This window comes from Olea europaea, unplaced genomic scaffold, assembly GCF_002742605.1.
Source record: "Olea europaea var. sylvestris unplaced genomic scaffold, O_europaea_v1 scaffold973, whole genome shotgun sequence".
Lineage (NCBI taxonomy): Eukaryota > Viridiplantae > Streptophyta > Magnoliopsida > Lamiales > Oleaceae > Olea > Olea europaea.
Window position 1 is genome coordinate 164,204 of NW_019268234.1, and position 22,042 is coordinate 186,245.

General features: G+C 35.5%; 2 protein-coding genes across 2 annotated transcripts; one reads left to right on the forward strand and one right to left on the reverse strand.

Moving 5' to 3' along the window:
• The first annotated feature begins 2,214 nt into the window (after nucleotides 1–2,214).
• LOC111392750 (adenylosuccinate synthetase, chloroplastic-like) lies at nucleotides 2,215–6,495 on the forward strand. The gene is made up of 4 exons (XM_023018147.1): nucleotides 2,215–2,697; nucleotides 4,405–5,097; nucleotides 5,390–5,701; nucleotides 6,067–6,495. Exons 1-4 carry the CDS (start codon nucleotides 2,377–2,379, stop codon nucleotides 6,235–6,237), a joined length of 1,497 nt encoding a protein of 498 aa, XP_022873915.1. The 5' UTR covers nucleotides 2,215–2,376; the 3' UTR covers nucleotides 6,238–6,495.
• A 424-nt stretch (nucleotides 6,496–6,919) lies between these two features.
• On the reverse strand, nucleotides 6,920–9,683 carry LOC111392757 (exo-poly-alpha-D-galacturonosidase). The gene is made up of 3 exons (XM_023018153.1): nucleotides 8,985–9,683; nucleotides 8,020–8,351; nucleotides 6,920–7,668 (listed from the first exon to the last, which is right to left on the reverse strand). Exons 1-3 carry the CDS (start codon nucleotides 9,587–9,589, stop codon nucleotides 7,136–7,138), a joined length of 1,470 nt encoding a protein of 489 aa, XP_022873921.1. The 5' UTR covers nucleotides 9,590–9,683; the 3' UTR covers nucleotides 6,920–7,135.
• Nucleotides 9,684–22,042: the final 12,359 nt, after the last annotated feature.

Consider the following 22,042-nt stretch of genomic DNA (forward strand, 5'->3'; position numbering starts at 1 on the left):
GTTCTCGGTATGTGGGCCTCAACGATACATATTACCTTGGCTGGAGTGCCACGTAGTCCGACATGAGTGTGCCATAGGCCCCAGTGAGTTGGCCAAGTGTGTCAACACGTAACAAGATGCATACAAAGTGTTTGACGAAAGAAGAATGTGAAAAAGTGACATTTTATCACTTTTCTAAAAAAAAAGTCACACTGTGTGCATTTTTGAAATTTTGAATATAAAAATTCAAGCATTGATTTATGTTAATACATAAAAGGTAGTTTTGAATCAGTCAGATTGATACATATAATGTGTTTGTTTAAGGAAAATGTGAAAAAGTGAGACTTTTTCTATAAAAAAAAAAAAAAAAAAGTCACATCATCTCATTGGAGCAATTAACTAGATGTATATGTGTCCCTTTTTTTGAAAATTTGAACTTACAAATTCAAACATTATTTTATATTAATATATGTGAAAAGAAAATTTTTGAATTAATTAGATTGATGCATGTAAAGTGTTTGCTCAATGAAAATGTAAAAAATTGTGTCACTTTTTTATTTTCTGTCTTTTTTTTTTTTAATTTGTGCAATTTTTTTTAATGTGTCACTTTTTTAAATTCGTCACATTTTTTTTTAATTTCTGCAATATTTTTGAAATTTTATTACTTTTTGAAGTAGTTATCACCTTTTTTTAGTGAAAAATATCATTTTTTAATAAAAGTGAGATTGTATGTCATTTTTTAATATAAAAGTGAAAATAAACTTTTAAAGGTGACATTGTGTCATTTTTTTGACAATTTTTATTTGTAAAAAAAAAAGTGACATTGTGTTACTTTTTAATTTTAAACAGTATTTATTACTTCCAAAAATTTTAATATGATTTTTCGAAAGATTCATAATTTTAAGGGTATTTTTGTAAGTTGTCTTATGAATTTTTCAGATTTCTTTGACTGTGTTAAATTGGGTTGGATCTAGGGATGTCAATTGGACCGAGCCGGCTCGTCAAAGCTCGGCTCGTGGGCTGCTCGGGCTCGTCGCTCGAGCCGAGCGAGGGGTCCCGTCCAACGAGCCGAGCTCGCGCACGAGCCGGCTCGTCCAAAAATGTGGGAAAAAAATAAAATTTTATCAATAAAATTTGAAAAATGTGCAATAAAAATAAAAATTCACGAGCTCGCGAGCCTCTCGTAGGCTCGGCTGGGCTCGGCCCACGAGCTCGCCCACAAGCAACGAGCCGAGCTCGGCTCGTGAAAAACGAGCCACGAACCCAAACCGAGCTCGTGGATTAACGAGTCAAATCGGCTCGACTCGACCCACTACCATCCCTAGTTGGGTCATTTGGCACGAACCCAAACCGAGCTCGTGGATTAACGAGTCGAATCGACTCGACTCGGCCCACTACCATCCCTAGTTGGGTCATCTGGTTCCAAGGCAGCACAACTTGTTAAAATCGGGACCCTAATTAATTTGCAATTATCTGGGCCCAACCGTTGAAACCAAACAAAATCAGCTTGGGTCTATTAGATTTGGTTAATAGATTTGAATGGTGCGAGTAAAAAAAAAATTTGCCTGCCAATTTTGTTTTCTTATACATGTATATTTTTTGCTTTCGTAGAGCATGTCAATAATATATATAATGTAAATTGAAAATGGTCGAATTTTTTCAAGATCATCCTAAATATTAAATATTCAATATTTACCAACAAATAATTATACCAAAATAAAAAGTAATGTTATAATCTAAGATTTTGTTTGTCTACCATTCTAACACATTATTTTTTGTACAATACTTATTTTTAACCACACATTTTCATTAAAATAATATTATGCATAAATAAATTTTTTTTTAACCACACATTTCAAAATTAATCACTATTCTATAATAATTCACAAATAGTGGGGCACAAACACCCCCTAAATTTAAAGTTAACAAAAAATACTTCTTCTTCTTCCTTTCTCGTCTTTTGAAATTTGGAGTTATATTAGAAGAAGCGTAGACGGTAAACAAGTTATCAGAGAAACAATTATATTTTTATTTTTATTTTTATTATTTTATTTTAAGTTTAAAAAGATGAATTTTAAAATTAAAAAAAATGTATTAGCAGGTAGTGTTGAGTAATTGATGGGTTGGTTGTTTAAACCGAAACCAATTCAACTCCACTTTTTAATGAGTCAAAATTAATCGAATTAAATCAATTTTTTGGTTCTAACCAACCCCCAAGTGACTCAATTTGGTTTAATCGATTTTTCCTTTTTTTTTTTTTTTTTCACCCTAATTGCTGCCAGTGGAGTGATGAACCTGAGGCTGAAGGCAAGAATTTATTTTTGTCTTTTTTGTCTTTTCTTTTAGAACCGGCCGGCCCTCAAAAGCGTAATTCTTTGAAATACCAGCACCGTCACTATGAACTTCTCATCTCTCAGATACGATTCCAACGCCATCTTCGTTGGGCCCCACAATCTCGCCCGGTCTCAATCCCATCCTCACGTTTTCCCCCACAACCAGCCGCAGTTGCAGAGGAATTTTATTGATTTCAAGAGATTCGATGTTGTTTGCGCGTTGGGTAAAACTGCTTCTCGAGTAAACCAGTCCGACTCGGAACTGAATCGAATCGAGTCACTGAGTCAGGTCTCTGGCGTGCTGGGTTGCCAGTGGGGTGATGAAGGCAAAGGAAAGCTCGTAGACATCCTCGCAAAGCACTTCGACATTGTGGCTCGGTGTCAGGTACACACATACACATACACACATGAACATTGGGATGTTGTACATTTTAATTACATGATGATTTCTAAGTCATTATTAACATTACATTACTCGTTGGCCTCAGAAAATGGCCAACAGGTGTCAAGACAATATAGACGTGGACGTGTTTTGTAATATGTTGACCGGAAATGAATATATTTGTAGAAGAAGAAGACGGGAGCAATGGACAATCTTGTATGGAGAAATATATATAATGTTTTCTTTTTTTTCAAAGATCCATGCTTTGCAATGATACAAGAATCAGCCATTTATACTAATCTGGCCGACGTGGTTACCGATGGATTCAATTCATGTAGTCTGACCTGCTAGACCCTGGCGTCATATCAACTCTACCTCACATTAATTACATTTGACAAGGAGTCAGCCATTTTACATCTCTAGGTTGACATTCCTGACAAGTATTTAATAAGAATGTCACATCAATCAATCCCTAAGATACACTTAATAGACACTCTTCTGGGCGTCAAGGACTTCGGAAGCTATGGGGTTCGGCCGAAGGAAGTAACCCCACTTCGGATGAACATAGGCTAGGACCACTTGGGAGAATTCTAGTTAAATGACCTCGGCGCTCAATGCAACAACCTTGGCCGTTGACCTCGTCTATGACTCTTCTTTTACTCGACCCAATGCCACGTGTGTGACTATGGAACTTCAATGTGGACCTCATTGAGAGCATTACTTATGATCAACAACAATAGTCACTCAAGTCTATGTATACATTCATGTGATACATAGGACTTATATATATATATATATATATATATATATATTTTTATGAGGTATGAGGTAACATTATAGTCCTCCAAGTCTAATTTGCGAGCATTCATGTGAAAATTAGGTATGATCATAAGTAATGCTCTCAATGAGGTCCACGTGGAAGCTCCATAGTCACACACATGGCATTGGGTCGAGTAAAATTACTTATTTACTTTCTGAAAGTCGTTAATACTTTTGCAAATTTTATTAGTAGCTTGATTAGTAAGTTTTGATAATAGTTTAAGGTAGAGGTCGAAATTTTCTTCTGTTAGAACTAAATTGAATAATATTCTACAAAAATGCTTCCCCTGGAATATACTTTCTTCAACCTGTAACCTGTTGAAGCTTCTATTATAGAGAAGGAAGTGTGACTTCGCTGTTAGTGTATTTTACCATACCCAATGCCCTATCTTATGAGAAATGAAACATGATGTTGTAGTTTTTTATTGTTATATGCCAATTACTTAAGATAAAATTTCTTTTTTGCTATTTTAAATACAAACTGAAGGAGTAATTTTGTTCTCCATACATATGATTATGAGAGAGAGAGTTAATATTTGAAATTAGTATAGTGGACACTTGGATTCTATTCGGTAGTGATTATGAGAATTGATTTTTTGACCGTTAGAAAGAAAAATGGATTCTACCTGTGAGTGAATAAGTCAAAAATGACGATTGAAATAGTGAAACAACGGTCAAAAAATCAATTCTTTGTGGTGAAAAATTGCTACCAAACGGGGGCTTGATTTTCCATCCTCTAGAAAATGTTTCCCTAATTGCATCAGTAGATAGAGCTTGTGAACAGGTCACCCAATATTGTCGTTATTGACACAGCAAATTGTCTTGAATTTCTGTTTTTCCATATTCTTTTCCTGCTAATATTTTGGAGCCTTCAAAATTATTTGATGGCAGGGTGGATCTAATGCTGGGCACACTATTTATAACTCAGAAGGCAAAAAGTTTGCGCTTCACCTTGTTCCTTCTGGCATTCTCAACGAGGATACTGTCTGTGTAATTGGTAATGGGGTCGTGGTGCATCTGCCTGGATTCTTCAAAGAAATCGATGGCCTGGAATCTAATGGCGTCTCTTGCAAAGGAAGGATATTGGTATCTGATCGCGCTCACTTGCTATTTGATTTTCATCAAGAAGTTGATGGGCTTAGAGAAGCTGAACTTGCTAAATCCTTCATTGGAACTACTAGAAGAGGCATTGGACCTTGCTATTCAAGCAAGGTTATCCGGAATGGCATAAGAGTAAGCGACTTGAGGCATATGGATACTTTCCCTCAGAAGCTTGATCTTTTATTGTCAGATGCAGCTTCAAGATTCCAAGGTTTTAACTATGGCCCTGACATGCTCAGGAAAGAAGTTGAACGATACATGAGATTTGCTGAGAGGTTGGAACCCTATATCACTGATACCGTGCATTTCATGAATGATGCTCTCTCTCGAAAAAAGAAGATACTAGTTGAAGGTGGTCAGGCAACTATGTTAGATGTCGATTTTGGAACTTATCCCTTTGTAACTTCCTCTAGTCCGTCAGCTGGAGGAATATGCACAGGTCTTGGCATCGCTCCAAGAGTTGTTGGTGATCTTGTGGGTGTGGTAAGTGGTTTTCTTTCCTTACAAATTAATCCCTCCCTTTGTGACTGCTGAAGCTTGAATTTTACCAATACATCCATTTCAACATGAAAGCCAAAGTGCTTTTTAGTGAAAATTGTTGCCTGAGTATCCTTTTGTGATTGGCTTTGACACATGTTACTCAGAAATGCATTCCAATGAGATGAAACAGGTTGCAAATGTTGTAGTAAAACCATGTGTCATTTGTCCTGTTAATTCATTTAGCGAACTGTTTAGACTGAAAGTTTTTGTTCTCAATTGGCAATGTATAATGCAGGTCAAAGCATACACTACAAGAGTTGGTTCTGGTCCATTCCCAACAGAAATTTTGGGTAAATGTGGTGACCTACTTAGATTTGCTGGACAGGAGTTTGGCACAACAACTGGTCGTCCACGTCGTTGTGGCTGGCTTGATATAGTTGCACTGAAGTACTGCTGTCAAATAAATGGCTTCTCCTCTCTGAACCTTACCAAACTTGATGTCTTGTCAGAGCTACCAGAAATTCAGCTGGGTGTTTCATACAAACAAATTGATGGTATACCAATCCAATCATTCCCTGCAGATCTTTGTGCTTTGGAGCAAATCAAGGCAAGCTTTAATTTTTTCATTTGTATTTTAGGCCTGTGATTTTCTGAAGGCTCTCCTTAATTTAAGTTAAAAGGGTGGAACTCAGGGAATTTTATGCCCAACATATAAGAAAGAACACCTCAAATGTACAATTTTACTGATTCTCATTCCCTCAAGACCCCATATGCGCTCAAATGGCAGTCACGAATGTCAGATATAGTCATTGGTAGCAGATAATTATTATTATAGATTTTTATTGAGTTCTGTACTAGGAATTCCGAGATACTTATGTGATCTCTGCTAACTGCTCTCTCTCCGTACAGTTCTGAATTTGCTAATTTTATATATGGTTCTCTTGGTGATATTGCTATCTTCTGTATGTTTAGGTGGAATATGAAGTTATATCTGGGTGGCAGTGCGATATTTCCTCCATCAGAAAGTACTCTGAACTGCCAAATGCTGCACGTCAGTATGTCGAAAGAATAGAAGAACTCGTTGGTATACCCATTCACTACATTGGAATTGGGCCAGGACGTGATGCCCTCATATACAAATGAATATCGGACTTCTCTTAGCATCTTGGTGCAAATTTTTTCTCTAGGCATGAAGTATTTAGTGAAGACAGGAAAATCTATTGGTGAACAAAATTAGTGTAACAACGTATGTTTATGTAGTCTCTGGAAGCTGATTTTGATCATATATGCCGAATTTTTATTGTATTGTACTGTGCCTTTAAAACAGAACCCTGTAGCAGAATTTTGTCACCGTGATATCAGCTCTCGTGCTTTTGACAAACCATTTTCAAAGTTGTTCAATTGTTTCTTGTCCCCAATAGCCCTCCACGTAGATTTCTCCAAGTATAAAGGTATGATGTCTCTTAGACGTAGTTTTCTTTCCTGTAAAAATGCGGTCTGCAAACATGTTAGAAGGCATATGAATTTTGACGTTGTGTGAACCAAAATTTGTGACAATAGCTTGGATTGTTATGTTTGGGAGTTTTATGTTCATATTTGGCTGATTGCTTGTTTTACTTTGGTACATGGATAAATAGACCAGTCAACATTGGTCAGTAGAGTCTGAACATCCAAACTTTGATATATAGTGTCAAACGAGATGTTTACTTGTTCTCCGTCTTCCATCTTTTCCGTCTGCGTTCATTTTAGCATGTCAAACATTCAAACAGTAAATTAAGATCTAGGAATCAAATAGGTATAACAAAATAAACTTAACGTTGAAGAATTGGTAATCCAAGTTGGAATTCATGGTTTGTTTTTCATAATTCTGGAGAAAACAAATGCTTCATTTCTATTGTCATGAAGATTTTATGACATGAATACGATTATCAACAGAACAACTTGAAATGAAATGCAGCCTTCTCATAGTGCAAATTTTCTCTGCTGAAAAACAGTTTTGAATAATGCATCAGCGTTCAAGCACGCGACAATCTGCCCCGGTTTATTCTGCCAATTGAACATTTTTTAAGTCTCTATCCAGCCTTAATCCTCGTTTGTACAATCCCGAATAGAAATTTAGCAAAGAGATATTATTCACTGTCGATGGTCGAAATTCCAATGGATTATTCCACTGCCCGGTTCTCTCCTCAGACCATATCATCTTTACATTTTCAATATCCAAACCGTCGATATGCTCCATCATGAACCCCGCGGTGCTATGATTGACGAGCCCTTGACAACCCGGCCTGTAGTCTATGAGGCCATCTGCATAGTTGGTCCACCTTGTGTAAGTCAGATTCACATTAACGAACTTCAGATTGCTAAGGACTCCGCCTTTGGATCCTGATAAGAAGATACCGTTTTCAGAAGTTGCTGTAATGTTCACAAATTGGAGATTAGAGATGAAGCCTGCTTTTGAACTGTCATCTCTTGGGCAAGTAGTCACATAGATAGGCTCGGCTCTACCCCACCACAAGGGATCATAATATCTCGTGCTGATATTCATGTTCGAGAAAATAATGTCACTAACATTCCCTGCAAAGGCACAAATTATCTGTAAGACAGACCATCAACGGCAAAATTTTGTAAATTTCATTAGTCATAAAACCAAGGTACTCAATGGTTGGACTTCCAATGGAGTTTAAGAGAAAAGATTTAAGCCGGGAAGAATTGGTAACGATAGTCCTGAACTAATAGGCTTTCAGAAGGTAAGAGTGGTCTTAGCATCTTGATATCAATATGCTTCTAAAATTAAACAAAGGCATAAATAACAAACAACCATATTCGAAAGGAATATACTACCAGGCATCAGGTTATCAAGAAACACCCTAAGATGGTCATGAAATAGAAGTTGATTACAGAAGAATGTGAAACAGAACCATGTACCTCCATCTCGTATTTGTAATCCCAGCCCTCGATGAGATTCCACAATCGTGATGTTGTCAAACACCAAACCTTTGAATGAATACCAACTAGCGCTGCCAAGTTTGATCGCTGAAGACTTTGTTCTAATCCAACAGTTGGTTGCAGTAAGATTATAGAGGGGACTGGTGTATGTTTTCGGGCATATGGCATCGTCTCCTGTATCGATTTTGCATCTTGTGATGAGTGTATTATTTGAATCGTCAATATCCATACCATCGTTATTAGGCGTGTTAAAGTCTCCATATATTGAAATGTCATGAATTGACGTGTTGTCACAGCGAACAATATGCAAGCTGTGATATCACACAACCTGTTAGCAATTGGGATAATAGAACTGGAAAAGCAAAAACTAGTGTAATCTATGACAACAAAAAATGCAGTATTCTTTGGCCATTTATTAGGACTTAGTACTCGAGTTTTAACTTGCCTATCTCCGTCGCCACCCACGATCAACTACTTTAACATGCTTGAGCTGGCTCAGTTGAGAGATCAAAGGCTATATAAACCATAAGAGATGGACATGGCATGCACTTTTTCTAATATTTTGAGGCTACAGTCACAAGAATTATAGGTGGACAAAGTTCAAGTTGTTAGGGATCCTCAATTATGAGTAACAAGTAATTTAAAAATTAGAATAATATTATCTAGTGTTCAATTAAATGAATTAAATAACATTGTGGTTAAGTGAATATATCATTTAATGTCATGCAGTTGTTACCTAAATTGATGCTTGACGCTAATAGTGCTAAATAACGTTACTCTGAAAACAAAATCAAAGAAATGATGAATTCATAGCACGTTTTGCTATCTTCATAACAGCAACACCATCTCGGGGAAAGCGACCATGGCAAAACCTTATCCGATCCAAAGTACTAGAAACATACCCATGAACAATCAAAGACTGGGTAAAGTGAAAGTAGACATACCACCAATAAGCTGGTTCGTGGAGTTTCAAGTCCCAGATTTCAACATTCCGACAACCAATGAATCCGACTAGCCGGGGTCTACACTCATCCCCCAAACACGCACCAGTCTTATTCCAACTCACCATCACATTCTTTTTCTCATCAAATCTGTCCACAAATTTCCACCCCTGCCCATTAATCTCCCCGCCGCCAGTTATCCCGACATCCACCGCATTCTCCGCCACCACCACGTACCACTTTTCTTGCTTTTCAGGGTAATCTTCCAATCTACTGCCGCCCAATATTGTGGCGTTTTTTTGGATATTCAAAAAGACCCTGGATTTCAAGTGCAGTGTGGCAGTTAAGTAATTGCCGGGTGGGAAGGTGACATGGCAGCGAGAGCCATGAAGGGTGGAGGCGGCGGCACAGGCATCGATGGCGGATTGGATAGGGATGGTGTCATAGTGGTTGCCACTTCCGGTGGCGCCGAAGTCAACGACGGAGAAGGAGAGACGGAGGTTCTGGTGATCGGATCGGAGGATGGAGAGGCGTGAAGTGGCGGAGTGGGATTGGAGGGTGGTGAGAACTATTTGGAGAAGTAATTGGATGTAAATTTTGAAAACCATTTTGTTGGAATTGAATTGAAATAGGATCAGATTACAATCTGCAGAAAGCGATGCTTACAGTCACAGACAATCAATTTAGGATGGGAGAAATCCTTTCTTTGACTGATCCAAATACTATATTAATTTTTATGCTGTAATTTTTCAATTTTAGCACTTTTTTGTTCTTATTTTTCAAGTTAAAAAATCAATTTTTTTATCATTATTTAACATGATGAGCCATCATTTTTTATTTCTTCATTCACTGTTGAAATCAACTTTTATCTCTGATAGTTAAAAAATTAATTCTAAAAATTAGTACCAAACATGTCCTTAATTCCGGGAATTAAAATTCTTGAAAACTGAATTCTTTTTGAATAACTTTTTGAGGTTGAATATTATTATAAATTACGACATTCTCACGGTTCCTATTTTGGGTAGCCTCGATTTCCGATATGTAACATTTTCTGTTGACGGTTATAAATAAATCGGGAACAGAGATACAAAGAAATAAAAATTCACTTAATCTTATGCATCAGGTTTTGTTGAATAATTTAAAACTTGAACTTTGACAAGTGGAACTTGAAGCGTAAAAGGCAAGTAATATAGAATATTTATCAGATATTTTACACTTCACAATAATTGGGTTTTGAGTTGTCAAATGATAAAAGATTAGCATGCTCGTGAAAATAAAAAATAAAAAGCTAAAATCAACGTTTGATCATTTGAAAGGAGTAAAGATAACAAAACTTTGCTTCTAGAAAAGTAACTTTTAAGCTTAGCCAAACAAGCTTGTACATTCTGCAGATGAAGGTAACATGATGCAGACCATCTGAAAGATTGCCTCGAATTGATTAAACAAAACAACAGCTCACCAACAGAGAAAAAACAATTTTTTATAAGGTTTGAAATATTTATACAAGAACATTACAATACGAGAAGGAAAACAAATCAAATGCCTTGCACATATTTTCAAGGGCAATTTGCCCAATTAACTTGAGGCTATCTGGACTTCCTCAGCATTGGACAAAAAGATTTACAGGTTCGGTAGCATTTGAAAATATAACTGAAAATGGAAAAAATGATATACAAGAAGAGGCATACTGTAGTTTAATTAATAAATTATAATTTTGAAACAGTGTTTTAGTACACTTAGCAAGTATTCATGTCCATCTTGGAAGGTCCAAACACGTATGTCGTCAAATTTCAAGTCATGTTAGACACGTATCTGAAGTGTCAGCATAACATGGTTTTTACTTAAAATAACTGACTGTCAAGCAATTTAAAAGCCCTCTTTCAAATCCCCATCCCACCACAAAATAAAACAAATTATCAGAAAAGATACTTGAAATTATTAAATAAATTCATAGTTCCAACTGAGATTAGGCCACAACGACAAATAATTTTACAGTTCTGTTTTTGATATGCTACTATTGCACAAACTACTAGTAGTGGAGTAGGCATTGCAGGCTGGACAGGGCTAGAAGTCCGTGGGTTAGATGGCACAAATAGACTTAGGTTGTTGTTCCACTTTATGCTTTGCCTAAATTTTATTATTTCTGCTCTAGTTAGTAATATCTGTAATGGGAGTTGTACCCCTTAAATTTAGTACACTGGGGGTACAGTTTAGCGCCCACGCCCCCAACCGAAACACCATGTTCACGCACATTTATATCAATGCTGCTCACTATTACGTGCGTTGAACGAATTTTATATTTATCGTATTTTTATTAATGTATGAATTTTAAATTTTGGAAAAGTTTTTGAAACAATATCTAGAAATATTTTCATGATATAAGCAAATAATATGCAAATTATTTTTACAATTGCAACAGTATTGTGTTTTCTAAAAAAAATATGCTTGTATATTTCATACTTGAATAAAAAATATACAAACTATTTTGCCTATATTTTTTGATAGTGTTGACATGATTGAGTTAAATGTGAAGATTATATTTCTAATTCAAAATTGAAAAATTGAAGTTTGAGCACAAAATTATAAATCAACTTTCATATTCATATGCGTTTATATTTTATATTTCATACATTTTAATATTTATTTTATGCTTATGTCGAAAAAATAAACATTTGAAAATTTTTTCTGACATTCGGTTTGATAAGTGAATGTACGGTATTCTGCATTCTCGATATTTGTAAGTGCAAAAATCGGTATATACAGTAAGGCAGCATATACGGTAAGCTGCAAATATATTGGGCAGCATATACGGTAAGATGTAAATACGGTGAGTTGCCTATAAATACGATAGGTTTCAAATACGGTATATTACAAATATGATAGGCGACAGCATATACTGAAGCTGCAAATACGGTAAGTAGGCTGCAAATATGATGCCAATCGTATTTACGCATACCGCATTTACAGCTTACCGTATTTGCAGCAATCCGTATTTATAGTTTACCATATATGCAGCATACCGTAATTATAGCATATCGTATTTACAGCTTACCGTATATACAGCATACCGTATTTGCAATATACTATATTTGCATCATATCGTATTTACAGCATACCGTATTTGCATCAAACCGTATTTACTATACATATTGTCTTTAATACGACAGATATTGATTTTTGTAATTCAATATTGTTTCGTTTTCTATAATTGTATTTCCGGGAAATTAAAAAAAAAAAAAGAATAGTGGTTATGAAATTTCTAATTTTTAAATGTGTTTTTTGTTGAAGATAAAATTGATTTTTTTATATTATTTTTAAAAAAAATATATTGTAATTTTATTAGAGTAATAAGAAGATTTATTATGATTATGTAAAAAAAATTTAACATCACACAATAAATCCATATTTTAACCTGGTGACTACAAAAGTTTGTGTATATCAATAATGCATTGTACATTCGAACAATAATGCCAAATTTTTTGACACCATTCTTCATTTTACTTTTTTCATTTTTGTCTTCTTACTTTTTTTATAATCTTTTGTTGTTGACAATGATTATTTTGAGAGTCTTTTTGTATTATATTATTGTAATTATATTTTTATTAGATTTAATGCATATTTTTAATTAATAATATAACAAACCAATTGCATGATTAAATTTTAAAAAAAATCGTGAAGAAACCTTAGTGTGCGACTCCGCAAAATTTGTGGGAAGTGTCCACACACTCCGCACAATTTGTGTGGACACTCCGCACAACTCCACAAAATCTCTGCGAAGACCCCGCAGTGTGTGGAGTCTCCGCACAGATTGTGCGGAGTGTGCGCACTCCGTCCGCACCACATATTGTGCGGACACTTCACACAATCTATGCGGACTGTGTGGAGACTCCGCACAGATTGTGAGGAGTGTCCACACTTACTGTGTGGACGGAGTGCGAAGTGTCCGCACAATTCGGAGAGATCAATTAATCTTTCCCAACAGTGCGGAGAGATGGTTTGCTATTTCTTTGAACAGTTCGGAGTTTTTTTTTTAATGACGACGAAATCTTAACTATAACATATTGTTATAACATATTTTTTTACCAAAAGTGAGATCAAAAGCTAAAATAAATACAATTACAAAAAATATATAGCATTGGAAAGTACTTGGCTCCAAGAATATGGATAAATCAAAATCAAATGTTTTTAGAAGTATCAAGCTTCCACCACACCAACTATAACATCTGAATGATGTAAGTGATGAAACAAAGTGAAAAAATGAAAATCTACCTCGCAGAAAGAAGCTTCTCCCATACGTCCCAGCAAGTAATTTCAATTGCCTTCTTTTTTTTCTTCAAATTCAAACTATAAAACTATTTGGTTATTTATTTTTTTAGTTTGCATATTTTTTCACCTATTTGACTAACCACCTTGAGGAGATAACAATGAGTCAAAAGTACTATTTATCTTTCAACAACAGAAATAAAAATCAAAAAACCAAAATCATTAAAAATTTAAAATTAGAACTTACCAACTTGAATGGCTGAAGACATGGGCCTTTTTCCAACCCAAGCGAGTCATTAGAACTACTTCATCTTTTGTTTGCCTTGTAAAACAAAATAAAATTCCTAATCTTTCGAGAATAACACCTTCTAAAAAAATTTACTTAGAACCACACAGTAAAATCAAACCAACATTCATTCAATTCATAGCAAAAATCTATATTTACTTACCAAAAACCTTGTTTCAATAATTCTTTCGATTGTTCTCTTATGGAAAGCCTCTCTAAAAGAAAACAAAAATAGATGGTTAGAACTTCTAGAATGTCAACCACCAAATTAAAGGAAAACGAAATAGAAAAAAGAAAAACGAAGGAGGTTGCTTTGAGAAATGAAGAAAGTCATATGGCTGCGTGAAGAGGATGTGAAGAGGAGTGATGCGTGATGGAAGACCAAAAAAAAAAAAAGAAAAAAAAAGGTAATTCTGCATTTTGTACAGTAACATGGGATTCATTTACTATTCAATCATCAGTGCCATCTCCTTCCCTTTTTTAATAGAGGTTAGAAAATGGTTAAGAGAATCCAAATGCCCAAGTGAGATATGGCCCCCACCAAAAAAAAAAAATGTCAAAGAGACTAATACCAAAAAGCAATTTTCTCCCTCATCATTTCTTCTCGCAAACATTGATTACAGACCTGAAAAGTAGAGAACTAACATCTGCAGCCAAAAGAGTGTCGGGGTTGAGATCAAAGCTTGGGGTAACAGCAGCAAGTCTCATAGATAAGAACTGTAGTTAAAGAAACATTACCAATCAGCGGAAGGTCAAAGGCAATAAAACATATTGTAGTACAAGAGAGTCAGCTGTTTGTGTAGAGTCCTTTACAATTGTTAATAAATTGAGTTTAATATTAAAATTGTTCCAGATCAAATCAATGATCTGAAAGGATAAAATCAAATTTCATTGCATAGCAATATCTCTAGATTTAGTAACAATGTCAAATCAGCTTCTCTTTAAAATACGTTAAATCCTAAATCATCATTTATTATTAGGGCCGTTAGGTATGACTTTTGAAAAGCCAAAATGAGTTTTTTAGAGCCAACAGCTTCTTTTAGACGCGTTTGGTTAATTTTGTTAAAGTAATTTTGATAGTTAAAAGAGCTTTTAGAGAAAGTTGGTTCAATGTGACTTCCACTAAAAACAAAACATTAGTTTTCAAAGCTTCCCCCAAAAGCTCTTTTATGAGAAGCAAAAGTAAAAAGTTACGCCAACCAACCCTTAAATATCCCTTCAAATTGAAATTCAGAACATGGATAAATCAACCAACCCAGAGTTTAGCATTCATATATAAGTGGCAAGGATGTCCTAAATCTAACCTCCACTTAAGATTGAAGGGTTTGCACATGATTTATAATCTCATCCAGCACCATTGTACTACCTGAAATCTGTAGAACCATAATTATCTCTTAGTTATTTTACCGAGACAAGTATCCACCTTAAATTATCAGGTAAAAACTAGATTTTTTTTTTATATCCAGGTATTCCAACTTACACTAGACTAAATCCTAGACCCTCAAGATCCTTGCCCCTAGAACCTTGCCCCCAGGGTAAATCGCGAGTTATGCTTCAACTGGATCACAGGTTCCCCCACCGTCTGTATGCTTTTGCACACCAGAGATCCTCATCCAAAGTGATTGCTCTATACCAAATAAATCTGGACGCAGATTAACACCAAGATTCGAATCTCCACCCTACCGTTGGAAGCAAGACAAATATTGATTGATCCACCAGTTGAGCTGTGCCTCGAGGGGCCGTAAAAACTAGATTTCTATACCTAACAATTAATACAGTCCTAATATATAAATATGTATAAAAAAAAAAAGAGAGAGAATAGTAGGAAAATAAATCTAGTGTCTTGAATTGATACAATTAATGACTTTATTAGTAGCACATTCTACCCACATTCTACCATTTGTTCTACCATTTCCCCTATCCCAAATTTTTTTTTTAAATTTCTAAAATGCACGTGATTTCCTCGAATAAAATTTCATCTTCCCCTTTTAGTTTTATTGGTCAACGATTCTTCTTTGTTACAATTGCATGGCAAATCAATGGTAAATTCGAAGTCGTGTTAGCTGCCATCCTCAGCTCCAGTAAGACGAAATTATTGAGAAGACAAACCTTGGCTGCAGTTTTAGAAAGCAATAAGTAGAAGACATTACACCAACTAAAGAAGTCCAGTATATTCAAAATTTGTTCCATTGGAAATGTTTTTGTTATTGCTTTGACTCGTATTCATTAAAAGTTGTTAGTTTTACTAGTCAGTCAAAATATCACATACAATCTTAAAATGATTCAAGTGTAGAATAACAAGTCGCAAAATAGATCCTTTTGAAATGATAGGAATAGATAATCATGAAAAGGAGATTTATCATCATTAGAATAGGTTTGCACAAATCAGCACATATTACCAAAAAATGTGTAGTTAAAATTAAATGTTGACTTTCACTTGAATTTTTTTATTTACTTTTTTAGCTGAACCAAACAGGGACTAAGTCTTTCGGATCAATGAAGATAAGAATTAGGCTGGTTGTACACCATGCCCACCATGAATAAAAAAATGATGGACTGCCCTATTGTGAGGGGGTCTGTACACCATGCTTTATACCAAGAGCTCCTCCGAAGATAATACCATTGGTGGAAAATCATTCAAAAACCTTGCGACAACTATTTTTTTTAACTCAATAAATAGTGGTTACTGTTGGAATTAATTGAATGTAATTAGGTTAAAACATTAAATGTAATATTTAATGATGCGGGCCATTGCAATTAATTTGGGTGAATTGGAAAAGTCTCCAATATAGGCCCATATATTGATAAGCCCATTGGAAGTGTTTTATATATGAAAAGGAATCCCACATCGAAAGTTTACAAGAAAATAATCTTGTTTATATAGTGGGTTGTGTGAATAATATATAATTTAATAAGTTACCTACCACTTGGCTAACTGTAGCTAGCCAAAGGCTAGTCACCACTAGAGTGGTGTTTTGCACCACTCGCGTCGCTCCCCAGACCCGGTCCCGGAACGCGCACGTCGCAAAGTACCCATTGGACGCTTTAGAGGCGCACTTGGCACTTCGCACATACACATCGTCGCGAGGAGCTGGGGAGCCTTATAGTTTTCGAAAATGGACACGTGGTTCGATGAGGTGGCAGCGCAAGGCTCGATGAGTTGGCATTCTAGGTGGCGCACGCGTGGTAGGTCGCGTCCCTTCGTCCTGCGTGGCGGTTAGATGTACGCGTGGCATCCGCATGGCTGTGACTGTTCAAAAGTTGGTGAATAAACATGATGAATGGACACTTCACTTCATGGTTCAATTTGGGCCGTCAGATCATGAAAATAGTGTGATCTAATGACTAAGACGAATCAGAACAAGTGGTGCACCAGTTCCTGAAATGTCACACACCTGTTCTATGAGACACTTCAATCTCTATAAATAGATACCCCTAGATTCCTTTTTCAATACACCAAATCAATTACGAATTCAATTGATTTCTAAATTCTTCTCTCTCCATATTCTGCTCTAAAAATTCTCTTATATTTTCGTGGTTATTCCGTTCGAGAACGATCATTCATTGGTTCGACCGACAAGGTTGATATTGTGCAGTATCGACTTTGGAGGGAGCGTTGTATCTTGGAAGACAGACGTCCATAATCCCGTTTGCATTTCATTGGGGGGGCGAAATCTGTTTTAAGGAGATTTGTTTTGGCATACCTCACTTCATCTACTGTTTTCTATTTTTCTGCTTATTTTACTTGTTCTTTTGATTGCGTTAGTCGAATTTTCGACAACAATCTTCAGACAGACTTTATTTTCTCATTTCTTCTATATTTCTATTATTGATTATTTTCTGTAATTGTGATTTTACAGAAAATGGCTAGTACATCAGATAATAATACTAGCGCTGTGATTGGTACTGTTGAGAGCAATACTAATGTTGTGATTGCGCCAAATTCTGGTTCCAATCAATTTCTCATGCCACTGGCTTCATAACATGAGAAATCGGAAAAGTTCAATGGCACGAATTTCAAATGTTGGCAACAGAAGATGCTATTCTATTTGACAACATTGAATTTAGTAAAATTTCAGCGTGAAGAATTTCCTGCACAAACATCGGAGAATGCTACTGATAAAAATACTCAATTAGCTATTGAAGCATGGAAACATGCAGATTTCTTATGCCGTAATTACATTCTCAATGGATTGGATAACACTTTATATAGTGTGTATTGTAATTACAAGACAGCTAAAGAACTGTGGGAGTCTCTTGACAAAAAATACAAAACCGAAGATGCCGGAACGAAGAAATTCATTGTCGGCAAATTTCTAGATTTCAAGATGACTGATTCAAAGACAGTTATGAGTCAAGTTCAAGAGATACAAATTCTACTTCACGATATTGAAACTGAAGGTACGATTTTGAGTGAATCTTTCCAGATTGCTGCTATGATCGAGAAACTACCTCCACTATGGAAAAATTTCAACAACTATCTCAAGCATAAACGCAAAGAGATGACGATGGAGGATCTAATTGTTCGACTTCGCATTGAAGAAGATAATCAGGTTGCAGAAAAGAAGAATAATGTCCGCATCATGGAAGCAAAGGCTAACATGGTGGAAGACTCGGGGTCTAAGAACAAGAAAAGGAAGCGTTCTGGCTCATCTATGGACAAAGAAAAAGTCAATAATGCAAAATGGTTCAAAGGCAACTGTTATATTTGCGGGAAGCCGGGACATCGGGCTAAAGACTGTCGAAGCAAAAAGAAGGATACACAGAAAAAATCGCCCCAAGCCAGTATAACCGAAGTGGATAAAATTTCTACGGATGTTGGAGACATCAACCTATCTGCTGTTGTTTCTGAAGTTAATTTGGTATCTAATGCCAAGGATTGGTGGTTGGACACAGGAGCCACTCGTCACATCTGTGCAGATAAGGGCCTATTCGCTGAATATAAGACCTTGAATCATAATGAGTGTCTTTACATGAGAAATTCTACAACATCCAATATTGAAGGGATTGGAAAGGTTATTCTAAAATTCACATCGGGAAAGGAACTGACGCTTAATGAAGTTGTACATGTCCCAGATATCAGAAAGAATTTGATTTCAGGAGCTATTCTTTGTAAGAAAGGATTTAAAATGGTGTTTGAATCTGATAGATTTGTACTTACTAAGGGGGGCATGTATGTTGAGAAGGGTTATTTACTTGATGGTCTATTTAAGGCCAATGCTGTTGTAGTGGACAAAAAATCCACATATTTGTATTCACAAGTTATCAATAAAACTAATTCTTCTATTTACTTGCTTTAATCTTCGAATTTATGGCATAGTAGATTAGGATATGTAAATCGTGCTTCCTTAAGAAAACTTGTAGGTTTAGGTCTTATACCTAAACTTGACTCCGAAGACAAACATAAATGTGAAATTTGTGTTGAAGCAAAATTTGCTAAAAAACCTTTTAACACAATTGAAAGGAGTAGTGAACCATTGTGTTTAATACACAGCAATATTTGTGATCTAAAATTTGTTCAGACTCGAGGTGGTAAAAAATATTTTATCACGTTTATAGATGATCACAGTAGATATTGCCAAGTTTATTTATTAAGTAGCAAAGACGAAGCATTGAATGCATTTGTTACTTACAAAAATGAAGTTGAAAATCAACTTGGAAAAACAATTAAGGTATTAAGATCCGATAGAGGTGGTGAATATGATTCGTCCATGTTTGATGAATTATGTGCTAAGTTTGGAATTATTCACCAAACAACAGCCCCGTATACTCCACAGCAAAATGAGATTGCTGAGAGGAAAAATAGAACTCTAAAAGACATGGTTAATGCTATGCTTGTAAGTTCTGGATTACCACAAAACTTGTGGGGGGAAGCAGTGCTAACTGCTAACTTTATTCTGAATAGAGTTCCCCATTAGAAAACTGGTTCGATACCTTAAGAGTTATGGAAAGGTAGAATACCTTCCTATAAATACTTAAAAGTGTGGGGTGCCTAGCTAAAGTGGCTATTCCACCTCCCAAAAGGATTAAATTAGGTTCTAAAATTATTGATTGCATTTTTATCGAATATGCAATAAATAGTAGTACGTACAGATTTCTTGTGCATAAATCTGATATAAGTGACATTCATGTCAATACAATTTTTGAATCTCGAGATGCTGAATTCTTTAAAGATGTGTTCCCTAATAAAAAAGATATTCTTGAGAATACTCAAAAGAGAATAGGAGATAATGCTATTGAAAACAATATAGAACCTGAATAAAGAAGGAGTAAAAGAGCAAAGGTCGTTAAATCCTTTGGTCCAGACTTTATTTCTTTCGTAATTAAGAAAGAGCCCCAAACATTTAACGAAGCTATGACTAGTTTAGAATCCGTATTCTGGAAGGAAGCTATAAATAGTGAAATTGAATCTATTATGAGTAATAATACTTGGCAATTAGTTGATCTTCCTAAGGGAACTAAACCAATAGGATGCAAATGGATCTTTAAAAGAAAGTTAAGATCTGATGGTTCAATAGACAAATACAAGGCTCGACTGGTTGCAAAAGGATATCGTCAGAAAGAAGGAATTGATTTCTTTGACACATATTCTCCAGTAACAAGAATTACTTCTATTCGAGTTTTAATTGCTATTGCAGCCTTGTACAACTTACAAATACATCAAATGGATGTTAAGACTGCATTCCAGTTAAGTCCTTATACGATTTGAAGCAAGCTCCTAAACAATGGCACAAAAAGTTTGACAGCATCATGATTAGAAATGGATTCGTCATAAATGGATGTGACAAATGTGCATATTCGAAAAAATTCGAAAAGGCATACGTACTCGTCTGTTTGTATGTTGATGACATGCTTATATTAGGAACTAATATAGAAGTCATCAATAGAACAAAGAATATACTTACTAATAACTTTGACATGAAAGATATGGGTGAAGCAGACGTGATTCTAGGAATAAAGATAGCTAGAACATCAAATGGAATAGTCTTATCTCAAACCCATTATGTTGATAAAATAATTGAGAGGTTTAAGACTCATAATATTAAAGAGACGAGTAATCCATTTCTTCCACATATAGTTCTTCACAAGAATAGTGGAAATGGGAAACAACAGCTAGAATATTCCCAACTTATTGGTAGTTTAATGTACCTGATGAATTGTACAAGACCTGATATAGCTTACTCGGTAAGTAAGTTGAGTTGTTACACAAGTAACCCAAATAATCAACATTGGGATGTATTACTTAGAGTTTTGGGATACTTGAAATGGACCAGAGAGTATTCATTACATTATGGAAAATATCCTCCAGTAATTGAAGGATATAGTGATGCCAATTGGATATCAGATACAGACGAGTCAAAGTCTACCAGTGACTATGTATTTACTCTCAGTGGTGGCGCTATATCATGAAAATCTTCTAAGCAAACGTATATAGCTCGATCTACTATGGAATCTGAGTTTATTGCTTTAGACAAAGCAGGAGAAGAAGCAGAATGGTTAAGACAATTCATAGAAGATATTCCTATATGGCCAAAGCCTGTACCGGCTATTTGTATTCATTGTGATAACCAGGCCACAATAGCCAGAGCTGAAAATTTTGTGTATAACGGTAAGTCAAGACATATACATCGTAGACATAACACCGTTCGACAGTTGCTCTTAAATGGAACAATATCAATCGATTTTGTTAAGTCAAAAGAAAACCTAGCGAATCCGTTCACTAAAGGGTTATCTAGAGAGCGTATAGACTTCGCATCAAGGGAAATGGGTTTAAAGCCTAAAACCCAATGAGTCATCTTAGTGGAAACCTAACCTGGCAACTAGAGATCCCATGGACTAGGTTCAATAGGAAAACTAATTATGAATGACTCGATAAGAAGCACTTAGGAGTTTAACTCCTTCCCATTTCTATGATGCAAAAAGTGCTGACTATGAAGTTTATTAAAGATAAGCTTGCTTTTAATGATGACTATAAATGGTACAAGTAATTACAGTAGGGTATGCTTTATAGTACCTCACCTATGGTAGTGCGAACTTGGCCCGTTCTATGAGAATTTACTTAGGCGAATTCTTTAAAGCACTCGCAGAACCCAAGTAGTTCAGGGCCGAAATAATGAACACAATAGAGAACCAAGTTTGTTATGAGAGATAATGTGTTTGGTCTATTGTCTGAGCTTGCAATAACGGCTGACAGTTCAAAACGTTGTGTTCACTGATTAGCCAAGTGAGTTCGATAGATTCTTACTAAAGAGGTTCAAAGCGAAAGCTACCTATCTTGATGCGTTGTGTTTCAGATAGTACTCTTCTTCCGTCTTCCTTGATTTGAGTTGACTTCTTCCATTCATGTGGGGGATTGTTGGAATTAATTGAACATAATTGGGTTAAAACATTAAATGTAATATTTAATGATGTGGACCATTGCAATTAATTTGGGTGAATTGGAAAAGTCTTCAATATAGGCTCATATGTTGATAAGCCCATTTGAAGTGTTTTATATAAGGAAAGGAATCCC

Coding starts and splice junctions, on each gene's coding strand:
- LOC111392750 (XM_023018147.1), top strand. CDS start 2,377: ATGAACTTCTCATCTCTCAGATACGATTCCAACGCCATCTTCGTTGGG. Junction 5,098..5,389: donor TTGGTGATCTTGTGGGTGTG/GTAAGTGGTTTT, acceptor TGTATAATGCAG/GTCAAAGCATACACTACAAG. Junction 5,702..6,066: donor GTGCTTTGGAGCAAATCAAG/GCAAGCTTTAAT, acceptor CTGTATGTTTAG/GTGGAATATGAAGTTATATC.
- LOC111392757 (XM_023018153.1), bottom strand. CDS start 9,589: ATGGTTTTCAAAATTTACATCCAATTACTTCTCCAAATAGTTCTCACC. Junction 8,352..8,984: donor CACGAACCAGCTTATTGGTG/GTATGTCTACTT, acceptor GTGATATCACAG/CTTGCATATTGTTCGCTGTG. Junction 7,669..8,019: donor ATTACAAATACGAGATGGAG/GTACATGGTTCT, acceptor GTGCCTTTGCAG/GGAATGTTAGTGACATTATT.